We start from the raw sequence: 20,919 nt of genomic DNA on the forward strand, positions 1-20,919 counted from the left end.
GCCATAGAACCTGCCATTGAACCTCCATCCTCGATGAGTTCAGCTTCAGTCTGCTCTTTCTTAGCCAGCATACCATGGTCTCCAATCCCTCGGCCAGAGATTGTGGATAGTGGCTGACCAGTCACCCAACAGCAAGCATATCTGAGTGTGCATACTGATGACATGCAAGCCCACAACTCCATACCAGCTAAGCAAGGGGAGAGTGAGAGTCTCAAGGTTGGACGCCTCAGTCTGAGGAGGAGAAATGTAATTCCTTAGATGGGACCTTTTCCTTGGATGATGGACCAATATTGTCTTCTACTAAGGATACCCCCAGGGAGCTGGGAAGAGGTGGGCTTCTGGTAGTGGTTGATTTGATCATTAGGAATACCAAGAGTGGGGTATTCTGTGACAGGTGTTTTTGTGACAGTCTGTGACAGGTTTTTTTTTACCACAAGATGACTTGCCTCCATCCTGTTAAGCAAAGCTTTTGCTTAAAATGTTGTAGTTACTATTTGAGTTATGCATAACCTAACTCTGCTATTTTGTAGTTGGTTCCACCTGCTGCAGCAACCACTTAGTAATTGACTCTGCCTCTGGCAGCAGCCATTTTGAGGTTGAGCCTGTGTTAGCTCAAAAAAGGTTCTGGATCCCTCCATTACAGTAATCCAACCTCAACGTGATCTTTGTAGTGTGTTAACATGAGTGTATATAGTGCTATTTCATATATAACATCTTTGAAAATCACTCCAAAACAACAGGAGAAATGGGAAATAGGAAGAAGTATGTATCATTCTTGTTTGCTTAAACATTAAATGCCAACAATGCCATTCAATTCCCTACATAGGGCAAACAGGACAAACCCTACGCCAAAGGATAAATGGACACAAATCTGACATCAGGAATTACAGAACTGAGAAACCTGTCAGAGAATACTTTAACCTTCCTGAGCATTCAATGGGTGATCTCAAAGCTGTTTTACTGCAAAGGAACTTCAATAACAGAATGGAGAGAGAAATTGCTGAATTACAAATTATTATGAAACTTGAAACAAACACCTCCCCAGGACTGAACAGGAATACTGGTTTTTTTATCTCATTACATTTGCTAAACCAACTCTCACTGAATATAGCTGTACATCTACAGTATTCTAATGTATTTCTCTTTTAGAACAGTGCATCAGAATAATTTTTTTTATATTGACATGCTCAAATAAGGGATATGGGCTGTTTATCTCATTACCACCTTCCACTATATTTTAATGTACCCTGTTTTTCTAATGGCTAACTAATATGTATTTCTCTTTTAGAACAGTGTATCAGAATACTGGGGGGGGGGGTTGTGCTGAGATACTCAAATAAGGGATATTGGCTGTTTATCTTACTACATATACTAACCCAACCTCCACTTTATTTTAATGTATTCCTTTTTTTCTAATGGCAAACTATAATGATGTTATAACCTCTTGAGTAACTATGCCCTCTATTTAACAAAGCCAGAATGTTACCCAGATTAATGCACTTCACACCTATGACATCAATCTGCTTTTTATCACCCTCCAATGTTTTTTCAGCCCAGTTAACAACATTAACTAACAAACACAGACCCCAATTTGTGATTCTTTTAATCTGCTAAAAACATACCCATGATTCCACATACCAACTCACTGCCCACTTATATTAAGAATTGCTGCTTGCCATTCCCATTTTGTCTGCTTAAGAGCATACAAAAGCTTACATTTTGACTAAAACTTAGTTGGTCTTAAAGGTGAACTTGTCTACTGCTTTGTTCTATTGCTTCAGACCAACATGGCTGCCCACTTGGATCTGTTTATTTCATGTAACTGATACCCCTGAGAGTTGCCCTGAAATGTGCACATTCAGTTACAGAAGATGTGTTTGAACTTCCAAGAGAAGGTTTATAATTTATCAGGTTCCAGAATTACTCAAAAGGGAACAACTCTGCATGTAAGACAACCTCCCTAAAAAGGAGGTTATACATAGAAGTAGATGACCCTGAATTTAAAACAACTCCTCCTAAAAACCTAACAGCATAAACAAAAGTTTTTTATTATATACTAATCAATATACAATAAACAATAGAGGATATAGAAGAAAAATAGAGACTATTTCTAAAATGCAGAAAATGCTTAGCAAGGGAATTCTTCACAGGTTATGTTCAAAAATGCTTCCCCACTGGACTCCATGCAGTGCCTATAAGACCTTGAAATGTTCGAAAGAAAATGCTACAAAAGAAATGTCTCATTATCTCTGACAAGATAAGGGTTGCTCTCTAACCATAAAGAGGGCAGACATTTTTATTCAGCTACCTCTATTTTCAAAAAAGTGGGAGACTGATATCCCAATGAAGCTATGATATCCCTGTCTAATGATGGAAAAGATGACATAATGTTCAAAAATCATATTTGAGATGAACATATGAACATATGAAGCTGCCTTATACTGAATCAGACCCTCGGTCCATCAAAGTTAGGGTCTCAAGCTAAGGGTTTCCACACCTATTTGAATGGACCCTTTTAATAATAATTTACTTTTCTCTGAATATCATTTTAAAAACAATTTTGCACCTACCTTGCAGGGTTTCACAACTTTCCTCATCACTGTTGTCTTGGCAGTTATTCTGATTGTCACACACAAAACTTTTATCAATGCACAGGCCATTTCTACAGTGAAATCGGGCAGTAGAGCACAACAAAGGATTTGCTGCTGTGAAAACAGAAAGGGGAGATTCTGTTCAAACTTGAGGTTTCACCCACATGGACATTATCCTCTAAAGGCAGATGTATAGTTTGCCATTCAAATTTTATAAAATCATTGTGCTGTTTACTTAGGACACCACCTTCACACACTTGGTACTGCTGCCTGGGCAGGGGCACCTGTCAAGGCATCCACTACTCCGTAAAATGGAGAAGTAGCTAATCCATACATAGCCTTCCAAGTTATTCTTGTCTGTAGGAGGTTTAGACATTACTTTTGTAAGCAAACTGGATTTCTTTTCTTGTTCAAACTATACAAAGAATCACAAAGGGATTATCATCACTTTCTTTGGGAGTTTCTTCTACATCTTCTTAAATACAAAAGCTAGTAATTTTTGCTGACCTAATTTTCATCCTGTTATCAGGTGAGAAAGTGAAGTACGCAGGGAGAGTAAAGTTGCATTACAGTGCTTCAGAACATAAACTGCACACTATTTTAGTAGGTTTAGAAAGTGGACCAATCTGAAGAAAACAGAATGAGACTCTAGCTGGCAGTGTAGATCCAGGCAAAAGAACAGATAAAAAGACAGCCTAGTTTTCACCATGACAACTTTGCTTATCTGAGCAGGGGCTTCTGTCAATACCACCCTGCAAGTGAATGAAATCAACAACTGCCTGCACACATGCATTCTTTGTTGTGGCCCCAACTTATGGAATGGCTGCCTGAGGTGGTGAAGAAGGCTTCCATGCTTCTGTTATTTTATAAACTTGCTATGTAAAGCAGAATTGTTCTGGAGGGGATTTTTATAATGGCAATAGGGTTCTATTATAACAAAATGCTTCAGAAAAATGCTTTGATAAAAAGAACAGAACTGTGAACTGTACTACTGTGTATAGTATGTATTATGTAATCTGTTTTTATATTTATACCATTTTCTGCATTGTTTAACATGTCATGTCTAATACCTTACACAGTGTTGCAGACCGCTGTAATCCCAGTACTATTACATCACTTATTAGATGTCTCATCCTATAGATTACATTAATTTACACTGTGGAATTCACCTAAAGTCTCAGAAAGGCAAACCATAATTTTTTAAAAAAATGAGTGTGGAAGGAAATGCTGTAGACTGGACACTCATCAGAACTGTATCACTTCCCTTTTCTTTATTCAATATACCCCTGTTCAAAAAAAGAGGTTTGGGGGGGAAGACAGGGATCATTTGTATAATTTTGCAACCATACCACCTCTTTGTGTACCAGAAAAGCAACTACTTCAGTCTCCAGTAGCAATGAGACAAGTGATGTGGCACCTGGCTTACTTTGGCAACTAACTGAAGTGCCACAGCTTTCAGTGCGTCTCTCCAATGCCAACATGTTTCCAATATTGAAAGGAAGTAAAAAAAACCCCTACAAAACAATTTCATATTTGAAGCAATGTACTTGAAGGGGAAGCAGACAGGGAGGAACACTGCTGCCAACCACAACATCTTTGATATACTTCTGTTTGCTCTTTCTGTCTCAGGTATATATCCTGGGTGTGGCCAGGAGCTGTGAGCCGCGGGGTGTGAGCAAAAGGAAAGCAGACAAACAGCTCTTGTCCCTTGGCTCTGCAGTTCCTGTGTGGCCTAGACAACCAGTCCATCAGAAAGTCCAGAAAAGGGCAACTAGAATGATTAAAGGGTTGGAACACTTTCCCTATGAAGAAAGGTTAAAACGCTTGGGGCTCTTTAGCTTGGAGAAACATCAACTGCGGGGTGACATGATAGAGGTTTACAAGATAATTCATGGGATGGAGAAAGTAATAATAATAATAATAATAATAATAGATTTTATTTATTTATTTATATCCCGCCCTCCCCGCCTAGGCGGCTCAGGGCGGCTAACAACAATTCAACATTAACATAAATAGGTAAAACATTGAATTTAACAATTAAAATTAAACATATAAAAACCAGTTAATTAAATTAAAATACATAGTTTAAGTTACATTATATATATCTGGCAGCAATAAAGCTGTTCTGGCGCTGGTTCTGCCAGTTTAGATAATATTATAGATGGCGGTTCTTTGTTCCTAGCAGCTCAGCAGTCGATATCGTTATAGGCTTGTCTAAAAATGTGGCTCAGACTGAGTGGGCTGAAGTTGAATCCAGCGAAGACAGAGGTCCTTTGTGTGGGCCGCGGCGCCCGGGGAGGCCGGAAAGAAGTACCTTTCTCCCTTTCTCACAATACAAGAACTCGTGGGCATTCGATGAAATTGCTGAGCAGCCAGGTTAAAACGGATAAAAGCAAGTACTTCTTCACCCAAAGGGTGATTAACATGTGGAATTCACTGCCACAGGAGGTGGTGGCAGCTACAAGCATAGCCAGCTTCAAGAGGGGGTTAGATAAAAATATGGAGCAGAGGTCCATCAGTGGCTATTAGCCACAGTAATAGTAATAATAATAATAATAATAATAATAATAATAATAATAATAATAATAATAATAATAATAATGTTTTTATTTATATCCCGCCCTCCCCGCCGGGGCAGGCTCAGGGCGGCTTACAAGACATGATATGGTATCATGATATAACAATACAGGTAAAATCAATTTGCAATATAAATACAAATACAAATATAAATTAATGTTAAAAAGCTAAAAAACAATATGGTGGTGCTACAGTCTCTATTTATCCAGGCAGCGTAATATTCAGTCTGGTCACGTCTTGAAGGCTTCTTGGAAGAGGGCAGTTTTGCAGGCCCTGCGGAACTGGTTGAGATCCCGCAGGGCCCGCACCTCCTCCGGCAGCTGATTCCACCATTGGGGCGCTTTTATAGAGAAGGCCAGCTCCCTAGTTGTTTTAAGTTTGGCCTCCTTAGGCCCAGGGATTTCCAAAAGATTTTGTGAACTGGAACACAGTGCTCTCTGGGGAAAATATGGAGAGAGGCGGTCCCTGAGGTAGGCAGGTCCTTGGCCATATAGGGCTTTATAGGTGATAACCAGCACCTTGTAACGAACCCGGTATACAATTGGCAGCCAGTGCAGTTCCCTCAGCCTAGGCCACACGTGTTCCCACCGGGGTAGTCCCACTAGCAGCCTGGCTGCTGCGTTCTGCACTAGCTGTAGTTTCCGCGTTCGGTACAGGGGCAGCCCCATGTAGAGGGCATTACAGTAGTCTAATCTCGAGGTGACCGTTGCATGGATCACTGTTGCCAGGTCGCCTCGCTCCAAGAAGGGGGCCAACTGCCTTGCCTATCTAAGATGAAAAAAGGTGGATTTGGCAGTGGCCACTATCTGGGCCTCCATTGTCAAGGAGGTCTCCAGTAGCACTCCCAAGCTCCTGACTTCACACACTGATACCAATGGCGTCCCGTCAAAAGCTGGAAGGGGAATCCCTCCTTCTGGGGTGCTGCGGCCTAGGCAAAGGACCTCTGTCTTCGCTGGATTCAATTTCAGCCCGCTCAGCTTGATCCAGTCAGCAACGGCTTGCAATGCCCGGTCCAGATCTATAGGGGCATCAGCGGCCCGGCCTCCCATCAATAGGTAGAGCTGGGTGTCGTCAGCATACTGGTGACAACCCAGCCCATGTCCCAGGGCAATCTGGGCAAGGGGGCGCATAAAGATGTTAAATAACATTGGAGAGAGAACCGCCCCCTGAGGCACTCCGCAATTAAGTGGGTGCCTCTGAGACAGCTCTCCCCCAATCGCCACCCTTTGTCCCCAACCTTCAAGGAAAGAGGAAAGCCACTGTAAGGCTAACCCCTGAATCCCTGCATCGGCGAGGCGGCGGGTCAGCAGCCGGTGATCGACCATATCGAACTCCGCCGATAGGTCTAGCAACAGCAATACCGCCACACCTCCTCGAGCCAGATGTCGCCGGAGATCATCCATGAGGGCGACCAACACCATCTCTGTCCCATGGCCCGGGCGAAAGCTGGACTGAAAAGGATCTAAGGTGGAAGCGTCATCCAGAAAACTCTGTAGCTGCAACGCCACAGCCCTCTCTATTACTTTGCCCAGAAAGGGCAAATTTGAGACCGGCCGGTAATACGCCAATTCGGCCGGATCTAATGTAATTTTTTTCAAGAGAGGGCGGACCACTGCCTCTTTCAGAGGAGTTAGAAAAAGACCCTCTGAAAGAGATCTATTTATGATGTCCCGTATAGGACATCGTAACTCCTCCTGGCAAGCTTTAATTAACCAGGAGGGGCAGGGGTCCAGATCGCAAGTTGTTGGGCGTGCAGCAGAGAGGATTCTGTCAACTTCCTCCAAGCTGAGGGGGTCGAAACGATCCAGGATCAAACCAGAAGGCAGGCACGGAGCCTCGAGTCCACTTACTGTATCCAACATGGTGGGGCAGTCGTGGCGGAGCGATTGGACTTTGTCTGCAAAAAATTTCGCAAAAGCCTCACAGCCTATCTCCAATTCCTTAACGTTTGGCTTGCCTTGCGGCAGTGTAGTTAAAGTCCGAATTGTTCTAAATAATTGTGCCGGGCGCGAATTTGCAGACGCAATCTTGGCCGCAAAGTATGTCTTCTTTGCGGCCTTGACTGCCATCTCATAGGACCTCATAAATTCTCTATAAGATGTTCTAGTCACTTCATCGCGAGTACGCCGCCATTGCCTCTCTAGCCATCTGAGGCCCTGTTTCAGCTGGCGCAATTCCGGGTTATACCACGGAGCCAGTCTGATCCGAGGTCGCAGAGGGCGCCGAGGTGCGATCTCATCAATGGCCGTAGAGAGTCGGCTGTTCCAAGACTCAATAAGGCCTTCGAGGGAACCGCCAAATTTTGTTATAAATAGTTGATTGTGAATGGATGGAGGTAGGATGTTGGATAGGAAAGTGCTATCGTGCAAGTCTGTGCAGGTCTGTGCTAAGTAGGTGCTGAGCAAATAAAGTGCTTGGATAAAGTGCTGAGTAAGGTGCTGGGTAGGTAAAGTGCGAAGATAGGTGCAGGCATCGAGCTTATATCAGTGTGCATATATATATATATGTGTGTGTGTGTGTGTATATTGGCCACTGTGTGACACAGAGAGTTGGACTGGATGGGCCGTTGGCCTGATTCAACATGGCTTCTGTTATGTTCTTATTGTGGCTCAGGATACAAGACACAATGTGTTCTTGTCACCTTTTTGTATATTTAAGTTGTATTTTTTCCTGTTATTTGATTACCTTGTTATTTGCTGTAAGCTGTCTAATGGGAGGAAAGCAAGCAAAAAACACTCTGACCGATTTCTCACTAGCGTTGCTCCGCCCTCAGGCTTCTGTTTTCCCTAGTGCAAGTGATTGATTTTCCACCAGTTGCTCCTTGGGTGCATTTTGACACAGGGCTCCCTCAAGTTCCCCATGCGGTTTTGTGATGCTGTCTTTTAAGGATTAAGAAACTGTGAGGGGAACTGGAGGAGCCCTGCATCAAAATGCTCCCATGGAGCAACTAGTGACTTATCTTCCATACATCTATCTAATCTCCTTTTTAAGGTCTTTATTCCTGTGGCCATCACTACAGAGCAACTAGTGAGAAATCAGTTGCTTGTGCCAGGGGAAAATAGAAGTCTGGGGGATGGAGCAACACTAGTGAGAAACTGGTGTCTATTTCACACTGACATTGCTGCAACTGCAGCCAGAGCTGGTGTCACTGGTCTACTTATATGAGAGCTTTTACCAGCTGCAGTAATAATCTTCACAGTATCAGAGACAAAAACCCATTAACAGAGACTGTTGGTTGTGTTGTGGTTACTTCAACCAAGAAACCTGTGTAAGGGTTTTGTTTTTTGGATCAAGTGCTTGTATCATGTTGCCAAAAAGTGCTTGTCACCAAAGAGTTGTACAAAGACTCCACATGGTAAATCATTGCACAAAAACATCTTGCCATATACAGAGATCTCCATACACTAGCAATTCAAAGGGCCGCCACAGCTTTCCTTGGTATTGTGAAAAGGTTGTATCTTAACTTATGCATCTTCATTGCCTTTGAACCTCCTGTCAAATCCTTATCTGGTGTCATTTTTTTCTAAACTTTCTCTAGGTGCTCCTAATGAAATGTAAGAAATGAAGCATACTATTCTAAATTTAAATGGGTTGACAAATGTCCTTTAGTAGCATGATCTGCTTCAAAGAATTTCTCAGTTACAATTACAATAGGGATTACAGTTCTCAGGCTTTGTGGTTTTCTGCTGTTTTTAAGATAACCAAACAGAAAGACCCTTCAAAGAGTGCAAGTATAGAATCTCCATAAAGAAACAAAATGATAAAGACTAGATGGATATAATCCAGAGTGCAGAAAACTGGGAATTTACTGCTCACACAATCCTCTTATAAAAAACATTCACTCTGCACTTTCCGGATGTATGGAAATGCAACACCAAAGCAGGGAGTAAAAATCCTTTGCCCAAGAAAATGGCAAACAAGAGAGAAGCTGAAGCTGGTTCTTGCATGTAACAATGATGTAGTAAAGTTGTAAAATTTCCAGCAATGTTGAAGCAATGGATGGTATGGGGGAGAGAAATTTTTTCTATTTAAGTTGGAACACTTGGGGGAAACTGAAATATATTCAACATTTCTTGTCAAACCTATGCTTCTATTATTATTATTCCATCCATAGCGGAATACATCAAATATACAATAATAAAACAAACAATCAAAACAGCTAAAATCATAATAAAATCAGTTATAGCATTAAACTCAGAATCTCATCAGCACTTTACATACCATATATTATGATGTTACATAACCCACTGGCCCCCATCAGTAACAAACTGTCAGAATAATAATGAAATAGCAATGCTATATTAATAGCATCATTTTTTTCAGCACTGATGATGGTACAGCAAGGGAGGCCAACCAGTCTAACAAGCCTCATCCAAAAGCCTGGCAGAACAGCTCCATTTTACAGGCCCTACGAAAGGCTAACAAGCCAGGTAGGGCCCAGATCTCCATAGGAAGCTGATTCCACTAGGTCAGGGCCAGGACCGAAAAAGTCCTGGCCTTATGTACAATGTATTATGGGTTGCTAGCCTCCAGATGGGGCCTGGAGATCTCCTGCTTTTACAGCTGATTTCCAGCTGGCAAAGATCAGCTCCCCTGGAGAAAATGGCTGCTTTGAAGGGTGGACTCTATGGCATTACACTCTCCTGAAACCCCGCCCTCTCCCAGTACCACCTCCAAAGTCTCCAGGTATTTCCAACACAGACCTGGCAACTCTAAGTGTTGTACAATTGTACTGATTGGAATATTTATGAATCTTAAAAACAAATGTGTTAGTTTTATTTTGTAGTTCAGTTGCAGTTAAGTCCGACTCTTTGTTTTATTACACAACAATAATTACAAATTTGGAGAGTTTGTGAAGGAGCTGCAAACTGCTGTATATAGAAAAAACCCAGTCCTTGGGTCTTAAACCTTCCTTCTGCTGGTACACCTTTTCATCCATTGCTTCTGCTGCAATACAGCATTCCTGTAGCATGAGACACTTTCACATTTATCTTGTATGAGTGGAAGTGCTTAACACTAGAGGAATGCACTCTGCAGTGGACTGCTTCCACAACAGAGACAAAGTTTAAGATCTAATAATATGTTTTTTTTAAAAAAAACAACCCTATTTTATATCATACAGAAACCATGCTATCATTTTATTATTTTCTCTTGCATTTTATCATATTTAAAAAACAGCTTTTTGAAAAAGAAAGCATTTTTGAAAACATTGCTGCAATTAACAGAAAATTAGCAATGCATTTGGATATCCAGTTTAATTTATAACAGCACTGAACTTTTCCCACAGTATGTCAACATTCACAGGATGAAATCCAATGAATGCTTACTTGAGAAAAATCCCCACTTAGCTCAATGGGACTTGATTCTGAGTATACATATATAGGAGAAGACTTCAAGGAGCTCTTGAGAAAATTACCTTTCCTGAATACATATTTATTTACTTGATATATATTGCACTGCATCTCATAAATAATATATTCTTTAAATTGCTAGCCTAAATAAAAGTATATTTTTAATCCATTTCTGAAACAATCACATATTCTGAGTATGAATTTAGTAAAAGAACAGCTGTGCAGATATTTTTTCTAGTCATATTTATTCAAGCTACCCAGAAGCCATAAATAAATGTAACTGTATTTAAATACACTTTTTAACTCTGATGGAGCCCTTTTAACCAGGTTCTAGAAAGGAAGAGAAATGTAATAGTTTATTGAAATGTGATGATGTACCTCAGTGAAAGATCAAAGTTGTCGAGGCTTCCAAGTGTCTACATAAAAGTGACTAAGAAAATTTTGCTGTAAATCTTGTGTCTTCTGTTATCTGATAAAGTGGGTGTGTTTCACCTTCCTTCTGACCTTTAAAGGTCACCGAGAAACAACACCATAGTCTCTTCTGACAAATGCTGACTTATAGTCCTGCATGGCTATGTCTCTGCTCTAATTAATAACTGCAATTATAAACTTTCCTTACACTGGTAATGTTCCTCTGCTTTGGTCACAACTCTAGAAGTTCTAGGCTGCTTATACACACACTGAATAATGCACTCACAATGCACTTTAGCAATTGTTTGCAACTAGATTTTCCTGTTTCAATGCATGAAAATCTAGTTAAAAATGACTGCTGAAGAGGGACTTCCGGTTTTGGTCATGGAGGATTGAGCTTCTCTTCAGCAGACGGGCAGATCAGAACCTCTGTTCTGGGCCGAGAAGGTGACTTCAACATATGAAGCATATGAACATATGAAGCTGCCTTATACTGAATCAGACCTTTGGTCCATCAAAGTCAGTATTGTCTTCTCAGACTGGCAGTGGCTCTCCAGGGTCTCAAGCTGAGGCTTTTCACACCTATTTGCCTGGACCCTTTTTTGGAGATGCCAGGGATTGAACCTGGGACCTTCTGCTTCCCAAGCAGATGCTCTACCACTGAGCCACCGTCCCAATACCTGCTGCCTACCCCTTCCACATAGGGAGGGGGCCAAGAAATGCATGTGAAGTTCTGAGGGGATTTACTTTGGCTGACGAGGAACTCCAGTGGTTTTCTTTTTGGCTTTGAAGAGTCCCCCGAGAAGGACTGCATTCCATTGTCTAAAGAGGATTTCTGAGGCAATTAATTGGCTTAAATCCACCAAGATACAAAGGTTCTATGAGACTGATCAACATTTGAGAAAATTATGGAGCAGTGCAAAGAAGGATAAAAGAACTGAAGGTAATAGATTTATATCTATCACTCCGGGGCAAATAAAAGACTAAATAAAACTGAACGCGAAGGTCTAGAGCCAGAAAAGCAATAATATATCTAGGAGTGTAAAGGAGGGAATGAATTGGGACGTTAAAATTGTGAGAAACAAGCTTAGAAGAGGAAAAATAGACTTTGTTTGGCATACCTGCGGTTTGAACAGAAAGCTCCTCCCAGAAGATCGGCTGAGCTGGTGACTACAGTACAGGAAGTTTTGTCATTGAAACAATGTGAGACTTCATAACCATAGAAAACGAGACTTCGTGTCAAGAAAGGAATGAAGGTAAAGGACAGTGCCATTAAGAGAAGGGAAAAATAACAAGTCCTCCAGCCCTCTCTAGGACTCAAAACCATAGAGAAGTATCAGACACCATTAAAAGAAGGTCAAAATTTTAAAAGTTAATAAAAAGAAATTTGGACATTGAAAAATAGCAGAGCCGGCAGATATCATCATTAAAAGGTAAAAACTATTGGATGAATTAAAACTAATTTTGGTGCTGTTTTGGTGAAAAAAGGAAAAAAGTTTTTAAACTGTTAGAAAACTGCGGCAGCCATTTTGTGCAAAAATATTTTCAAAAAATTAATATCTTGACTTAGGAGCATCGAAGAATGGCAGTTTTGGGCTTATTTAACAGGGCATGATCTAATCTATAAGACTGTGTGCTTAAAATTTGAATTTGAGAGGTCAACCTTTGAACCTATTTAAAGCAACAGCCAAGCAGCCATGACGGAGCTGAGATCAGCAGTAAGGCAGCAACGTATGGGGGCTGGATCACTTGAAAGTGAGGGAATGGCTAAATCTAAACCAGACAAGACAGATAAAGCAGAATGGAAAGTAGCAATGGATGCTATGGAAGCAAGATTGGCAAACATAATTAGAAAAACAAAAACAGAGCTAAAAAGAGACATTGAGACAAGTGCAGAAGATGTGAAAAAAGATTTGAAAAAAGATATTGAAGATCTTAGAAAAGATTCACAAGCAGCTTTGCAAAAGGTGCAAAAAGTAGAAGAAAAGGTGAAAGACCTAGATATGAGAATGGACCATGCAGATTCCACTATGCAAAAATTACAGGAGAAAGCATTACTAGCTGATTGTAAATTTATGGAGAACCAACTACAGCTAAGAGGTATGCCTGAATCTACTATTACTGATCTAAGGACATATATAATTAAAATTATTGCTGAATTTTTAGGAGAGGACCCAGAAGAAACTGATCATTACTATGATTATATTTACATAGTAAATTCAGAATACGCCAAAAAAAAATAAACTACCAAGAGAGGTGGTGGTAAGTTTTGTGACAAGAGACATGGGAAGAATTCTTAGTAAACAATTTAAGAGCCCACTGGAAGTATATGGCAGCAAAGTAAGAATTATGAAAGAACTGCCAAGGAAAGTCATCAGTGACAGGAGACACTACAGAAGGCTGACAGAAAAGCTGAGGGGAAAAAAAATAAGATACAGATGGGAACTTCCAGAGGGTTTGAGTTTTGAATTCAAAGGACGGAGATTTACCATCACAACCATTCAACAAATGACAAACTTTTTGAGTGAGCATAAAGACTTTGGGGAGCCAGATCAAGAATAAAAACCATTATGGATTACAAATTAATATCTTGGAATATAAATGGACTCAACTCACCACAAAAAAGAAAGGCAACTTTTCACTGGATTGGAAAACAAAAATGTAACATAATTTGTTTACCAGAAGTACACATCAAACAAACGGATTACAAATAGAATAAACAACTTGGTGTGGAATTTTTTTCATTGGCTAAGGAGAAAAAAAGAGGTGTAGTATTTTATATCAAACAGGAACTTGACCCGAAATTAATATTTAAAGATGATGATCGCAAATATATTGCGGTAGAAGTGGCACTGAATTATAAAAGAACTTTGTTGCTGGGAGTATATGCTCCAAATGGAGCAAAAGACTCTGTTTTTAAAGATATAATGCAACAATTGAACCAAGTGGTGCACGACCAAATTATGATAATGGGAGACTTAATGGAACAGTGAAAAATACTCTGGACAGAACTGGGGGGGGAAATAACGAAGGGAAATTATCAAAATCATTCTTTGAGCTGGTAAAATGGGAGCACATTCGGCCAGGGCTCCAGACTCTGCACTGGCTGCCAATAATATACCGAGTTCGGTACAAGTTGCTGGTTATTACCTTTAAAGCCCTATATGGCCTAGGACCTGCCTACCTTAGGGACCGTCTCTCCCCACGTGTTCCCCAGAGAGTACTGAGATCGGGATCTCAAAATCTGCTTGTTATCCCCAGGCCAAAGGAGGCCCGCCTGCAATCCACCAGGGACAGGGCCTTCTCCATAACGGCTCCTTTCTGGTGGAACCAACTGCCGGAAGAGGTGAGGGCCCTGCGGGACCTTGGTCAGTTCCGCAGGGCCTGTAAGATAGCCCTCTTCCGGCTGGCTTATAATTAACTGGCATTGGAAGCTGAGTGTAGTTCTGATAGACCGCCATTATATGTTTTATTATTCTACTATTTTAACTGTGTAAGATGTTTTAAATTCAAATTATGTTAGATTTTTATGTGTTGTGAGCCGCCCTGAGCCACTTCGATGGGAAGGGCGGGATATAAATAAACTTGAACTTGAACTAAAACAAGAGAGCTTAGAGGATCTATGGAGGGAATTAAACCCCAAAGAACGTGTTTATACTTACTTCTCGGCAAGGCACAACTCTTTTTCGAGAATTCACATGATTTGGGTCACAAAAGATCTTGAGCTTTTAATGAAGAAAATAGAGATACCTCTTCAAATAAGAGCAGACCATAATCCAATATTATGGTCTGCAAAATCAGGGAACAAGACTCTAAGATGGCAGATAAATGAGGATTTGCTACAGAAACAGGAAATAGTGGTTTCTCTGGAAAAGGAAACTAAATGCTTCTTCCAAATAAATGAAAAAGAAGATACCCAGTTTCAAATTGTGTGGGATGCATATAAAGCAGTAATGAGGGGCATTTTGATTACATTGAACAACAAGGATAAAAGAGCCAAAAATAAACAAATGATGGATATTCAGAAAGAAATTGGCATAAAAGAGAAAGAGCTTAAAGAACAACCTGGGAAAAAGAAGATGATAAGAGAAATTACAATACTACAAAGCCAACTGAGCCATTTGCTGAATAAAGAATTGGAATGGAATTTAAAAAGACTACAGCAGAAATCTTTTGAAGGTGTGAATAAACCCGGAAAATATCTTGCATGGCAAATGAAAAAAAGAAGGGAGAATAAAGTAGTTAAAATTTTATCTGGAAAAAAGACATTGTTGACCATGAAGGCATTAAAAGGGAATTTTACAAATATTATGCCAAGCTGTTTAAAAGCCACAATGTTGATAGAAAAAGAATTGATGAGTATCTACAGAATATTTAGGACAACTCATTAACAAAAAACATGGAGAATTTGTTGAATAAACCAATTGAGAGAGGAGAAATAGACGAGGCGATCAACTTAATTAAATTAGGAAAAGCACCTGGTCCAGATGGCTTCACGGCAAAATTTTATAAAGTTCTCACTCAGACGTTATTACCAAAACTTCAGACATTGATGAACACTATAAGATTAGATGGGAAAGTTCCTAGTACATGGAAAGAAGCAGTAATTTTTTTGATACCAAAAGAGGACAGAGACACCACAAATGTGAAAAATTATAGACCAATTTCATTACTAAACAATGACTATAAAATATACACAAAGATATTAGCAGAACGCCTTAAACAGCATTTGAACAGTTCAATTAAAGAAGAACAAGCAGGATTTCTTCCCAAGAGACAAATCAGAGACAACATAAGGACAGTTATAGATATTATTGAATATTATAAGAAACACCCTGAAAAAGCAATAGCATTATTTTTTGCAGACGCAGAGAAAGCATTTGATAATGTGCATTGGGACTTCATGTTTGCAGTGATGGAGATTTTGAGATTGGGAGAAAATTTCATTAGAATGGTAAAGGCGATATATTCTGAACAATCATCAAGGCTCTGCATTAATGCAGACAACAGAAAAAATGATAATAAATAAAGGAACAAGACAAGTTTGCCCTCTATCTCCACTGATATTTATAATGACTTTAGAGGTTTTGTTAATTCAAATCCAAGATGATAAAGAGATAGAGGGGCTAAAAATGAAAGATTTTTCTTACAAATACAGAGCATTTGCAGATGATGTGATGTTTATAAATGAAAATCCCACTTATGTAACACCGTTGTTGCTTTGTAAGATACAAGAATATGGAAAATTGGCAGGCTTTTATATAAATAAAGAAAAATCAAAAATTTTGTGTAAAGATATGATTAAGAGCAAACAGGAAGAACTACAGCAATTAACAGAGTATGAAATTACCTCAAAGGTAAAATATTTAGGTGTGGAAATAACAACGAAAAATATTAATTTGTATAAAAACAATTATGAAAAACTTTGGCGCAAGATTGATGGAGATATGAGTAAATAGAACAAATTGAACCTGTCTATGCTAGGTAGAATCTTTGCAATTGATGAATGTTTTACCGAGAATTATGTTCCTGTTTCAAACAATCCCAATAGTGAAAGACAATAAACAATTTGATAGATGGCAAAGGAAACTTTCAGAATTTGTATGGGCTGGGAAAAAACCAAGAATTAAAATGAAAATTCTGATCGATGCGAAAGAAAGAGGTGGATTCCAACTGCCTAATTTAAAGCTGTATCATGATGCAGTTTGCATGGTGTGGATTAAGGAATGAATGACATTATCAAATAGAAAGTTATTGACATTAGAAGGGCATGGAAATGTCTTTGGATTGCATGCTTATATGTACTATGGGAAAAATAAGATAGATGGTTTCTTCTCACATCACTATATCAGAAACAATCTGTTAAATACCTGGTCAAAATATAAAAGATATGGTGACGAGAGGAAACTGCTTTGGACCGTACCAACAGAAGTAATAAAATTGTATTCAGATATTAAAGAAGAGAAGTGGCTAACAAACAACTTTTAAAGATCCAAGTAAAAAGGTGGAATTAAAAACAGCTGAAGAAATACAATTTAAATATAATTGGTTTCAACAGCAACAAATAAAGAGCTTGCTTGAACAGGATATTAAGAACTATGGAATAAGACAAGAACAAACAGAACTGGAGAGAATGCTATTTGGAGAAAGTGAAAAGCTGATTTTAAGGACATATAAACTATTATTGAAATGGTCTACGGAAGATGAAGTAGTTTCACAAATGATAAAATGGGCGATAAATATAAATAAGGAAATACAAATGGAGTTGTGGGAATACCTATGGAGAAACTCTATGAAAATTTCTACATGTTATAACATTAAAGAGAATTGCTTCAAAATGCTATACAGATGGTATATGACACCTAAGAAACTGGCAGAAATGAACAATCAGTTGTCAGATAGATGCTGGAAATGAAGGATCTTTTTACCATATGTGGTGGACTTGTGAAAAGGCGAAGCAATTCTGGCAAATGATTCAGCAGGAGATCTCGAAAGTTTTGGGATATAATATTAAGAAAGCACCAGATATTTTCCTGCTGGGATTACAAATGAAAAAATTTCAAAAGCAAGATAGAACAATAATTTGGTACATGCTTTCAGCTGCACGGACATTATATGTGCAAATGTGAAAACAAGACAAAATACCAGAAGTATGGGAATGGACTCTGAAAGTTATGCATTGGAGTGAAATGGACAAACTTACGAGAATCTTAAAAGAACAAATCTAGAGAGATTTAAAAACGACTGGGGAAAGTTTCAAAAATACATTGAAAAACAATGGAACGTTAAAGGACATTTGGTGATCTTTGACAATGGTTAATCTTTAAAGAAACGATGTATGGATTTCAGTTTAAAAATGATTATTGGATTATAACCTTTTTTCTTTTTCCCAATGACTAAGAAGAAATACAATGAAGATGGAGTATAACCTTTGAGTTTTTCAGAGAGAGATTTTCTAATAGACAAAGTTTATTACCTTATAACAAACAAGATTAAATAATAATATGGGAACGTTTGACAAGGGGGCATGCACTGCTGGGGGTCACAAAAGGGGTATGTGGAGAAAATATATATGTGTACCAACATTTAATGACAAATGAAGATATGTTATTACAATATATTACAATAAATTGTTTTAAACCGAAAAATGACTGCTGAAGTGCATTTGAGAATGCATTATTCAAAAATGTATGAAAGCAGCTCTATTCAGCTGCCATAGAAACAAAGCTGCAGCCCAAGTTGAAATTGATGATTCTTCCTTTATGCCACAGAGGAGGAAAAACTCAGCTGAAAAAGTCTGCAGGAAGTTGATTGTGACTTAATATAAAACACTTTCCCCTCACTGAAACTGAGTTACTAGCTACTGGAGGCCCTTCTTCCCACTTCCATATTCTACCCCAGAATGGCAACATTCAGCAAATGTTAAATTTAGTACAGGAATCTTTAAATGATTTTAAAGGATTTAGATTAGAATTTGAATCCTCTATGTTTAGAGCTGTCCTGGGTACTTGGGGCAAATTGCATCCTTTAAAGTATAAAACAATTTTATTTGGTAACATATGGTAACAAATTATATTTCTTATCATTAATAAGTTCTTTTATCTATCCCATATCTTACTTTCTACCCACCCCTCCCCCCATTACTTGACCACTGCCGGTGTTATTTACTTAACATACTAATATTTAAAGGTACCCTTAACTAATAAAAACAAAAATTAATATTCTTTTTTTCGAAAACTTAATCATTATCAAAAATTGTCCAATGTCCTTTTATATTCCACTCTTTTTCCATGTATCTTCTGAACTTTTTCCACTCCATCTTAAAAACTTCTAAATCATAGTCTCTTAAAATTCTTGTTAATTTGTCAATTTCACTCCATGTCATAACTTTTACAATCCAATCCCATTTCTCTGGTATTTTTTCTTGCTTCCACAACTGCGCATATAATGTCCTATCAGCTGAAAGCAAGTACCAAATTATAGTTCTATCTTCTTTTGGAAATTTGTCCATTTATAATCCCAACAGAAAAGTCTCTGCAACTTTCTTAAATTCATATCCCAAGATCTTAGATATTTCTTGTTGAATCATCTGCCAATACTTTTTTGCTCTTTCACAAGTCCACCACATATGGTAGAAAGAACCTTCATGTTTTTTACATTTCCAACATCTATCTGGCATCTTGTTGTTCATCTTTGCCAATTTTTTATGAGTCATATACCATCTATACATAATTTTTAAACAGTTCTCTTTAATACTATGTGACGTCGAAAGCTTCATAGAAGTCTTCCACGAGTATTCCCAAGTTTCCATCTGTATTTCTTTATTTACATTAATTGCCCATTTAATCATTTGAGATTTTACTACTTCATCCTCCGTAGACCATTTTAAAAGTAATTTATATATTTTTGAAATTAATTTTTCATTATCTCCAAGCAGAACTTTTTCCATTTCTGTTTGTTCTTTTCTTATTCCTTCAGTTTTAATATCATTATCCACCAAACTCTTTATTTGTTGCATTTGGAACCAATCATATTTATTATTCAGCTCTTCAGCAGTTTTAAATTCTATTTTGCCACTTCGTATTTTTAATAATTGATTATAGGACAACCATTTTTCTTCACCTATCTCAGCCGTTGTCTTTATTACTTCAGCTGGCACTATCCATAATGGTCTTCTCTCATCTCCATATTTCTTGTATTTCATCCATGTATTTAGCAAATTATTTCTTATATAATGGTGAGAGAAAAAACCGTCCATCTTCTTTTTTTCATAATACATATACGCGTGCCAGCCAAATTTATTTCCGTGACCTTCCAGTGCTAAGAGTTTTTTGTTTAACAGCTTTATCCATTCTTTTATCCACACTAAACAAACTGCTTCCTGATATAATTTTAAGTTCGGTAATTGAAATCCACCTCTCTCTTTTGCATCTGTCAGAATTTTCATTTTAATCCTTTGTTTCTTCCCAGCCCACACAAATTCTGAAATTTTTCTTCGCCATTTATCAAATTGATTACTATCTTTCACAATAGGAATAGTTTGGAACAAATACATTATTCTTGGTAGAATATTCATTTTAATTGCAGCTATTCTACCCAGCAATGACAAATTAAGTTTATTCCATTTTTACATATTTTCATTCATTTTACGCCATAGCATCTCATAGTTATTTTTAAACAATCAATAATCTCATTGTTATCTCCACACCCAAATATACCTTGGAGGTAACTTCACAGCCCGTCAGACTCTGCAAGGTCTGTTGCTTGTTTGTTTGCATATTTTTACATAAAAATTTTGATTTTTCTTTGTTAATACAAAGTTCTGCTATCTCCCCATATTCTTGTATTTTGGCTAACAACAAAGGTGTAACTTGTATGGGATTTTCATTTATAAACATTATATCATCTGCAAATGCTCTGTATGTGTAAATAAATCCTTTTATTTTTAATCCTTCTATTTCTTTATCTTCTTGAATCTGCATCAGTAATATTTCAAGAGTCATTATAAACAACAGTGGGGAAAGCAGACAGCCTTGTCTTGTACCTTTGCTAATTATCATATCTTCTGTGAGATCTGCATTTATACATAGCCTTGCACGTTGTTCAGTATATATTGCTTTTATCATTCTTATAAAGCTTTCTTCTAGCTCCATTTTCTCCATTACTGTAAACATAAAGTCCCAATTTAATTGTCAAATGCTTTCTCTGCATCTGCAAAGAATAATGCTACTTCCTTTTCTGGATGTCTTTCGAAATATTCTACAATATTTACAACAGTCTCTCATTTGCCTTTTGGGAAGAAACCCCGCTTGATCTTCCTTTATAAAATTTATCAAATGTTGTTTAAGCCATTCTGCCAAGATTCTTGTATATATTTTATAATCATTATTTAATAGCGAAATTGGTCTGTAATTTTTTACATTCGTGACATCTCTATCTTCCTTTGGAATCAACGAAATAAGAGCTTCCTTCCATGTTTTTAGTATTTT

At 38.2% G+C, this 20,919-nt stretch overlaps 1 protein-coding gene across 3 annotated transcripts in view; it reads right to left on the reverse strand.

The window, feature by feature from the left end:
- LDLRAD3 (low density lipoprotein receptor class A domain containing 3) overlaps positions 1-20,919 on the reverse strand; it is a 277,401-nt gene that overhangs the window by 95,592 nt on the left and 160,890 nt on the right. For 2 of the 3 annotated variants that reach the window (XM_060261849.1, XM_060261848.1), the window contains exon 4: positions 2,571-2,705. In XM_060261849.1, coding sequence (XP_060117832.1) covers positions 2,571-2,705 — 135 coding nt within the window. The remainder of the gene's footprint in view (positions 1-2,570; positions 2,706-20,919) is intronic. The other variant, XM_060261850.1, reaches the window with a different exon arrangement.

Source organism: Heteronotia binoei, chromosome 21, assembly GCF_032191835.1.
Source record: "Heteronotia binoei isolate CCM8104 ecotype False Entrance Well chromosome 21, APGP_CSIRO_Hbin_v1, whole genome shotgun sequence".
NCBI classification, from domain to species: Eukaryota; Metazoa; Chordata; class Lepidosauria; order Squamata; family Gekkonidae; genus Heteronotia; species Heteronotia binoei.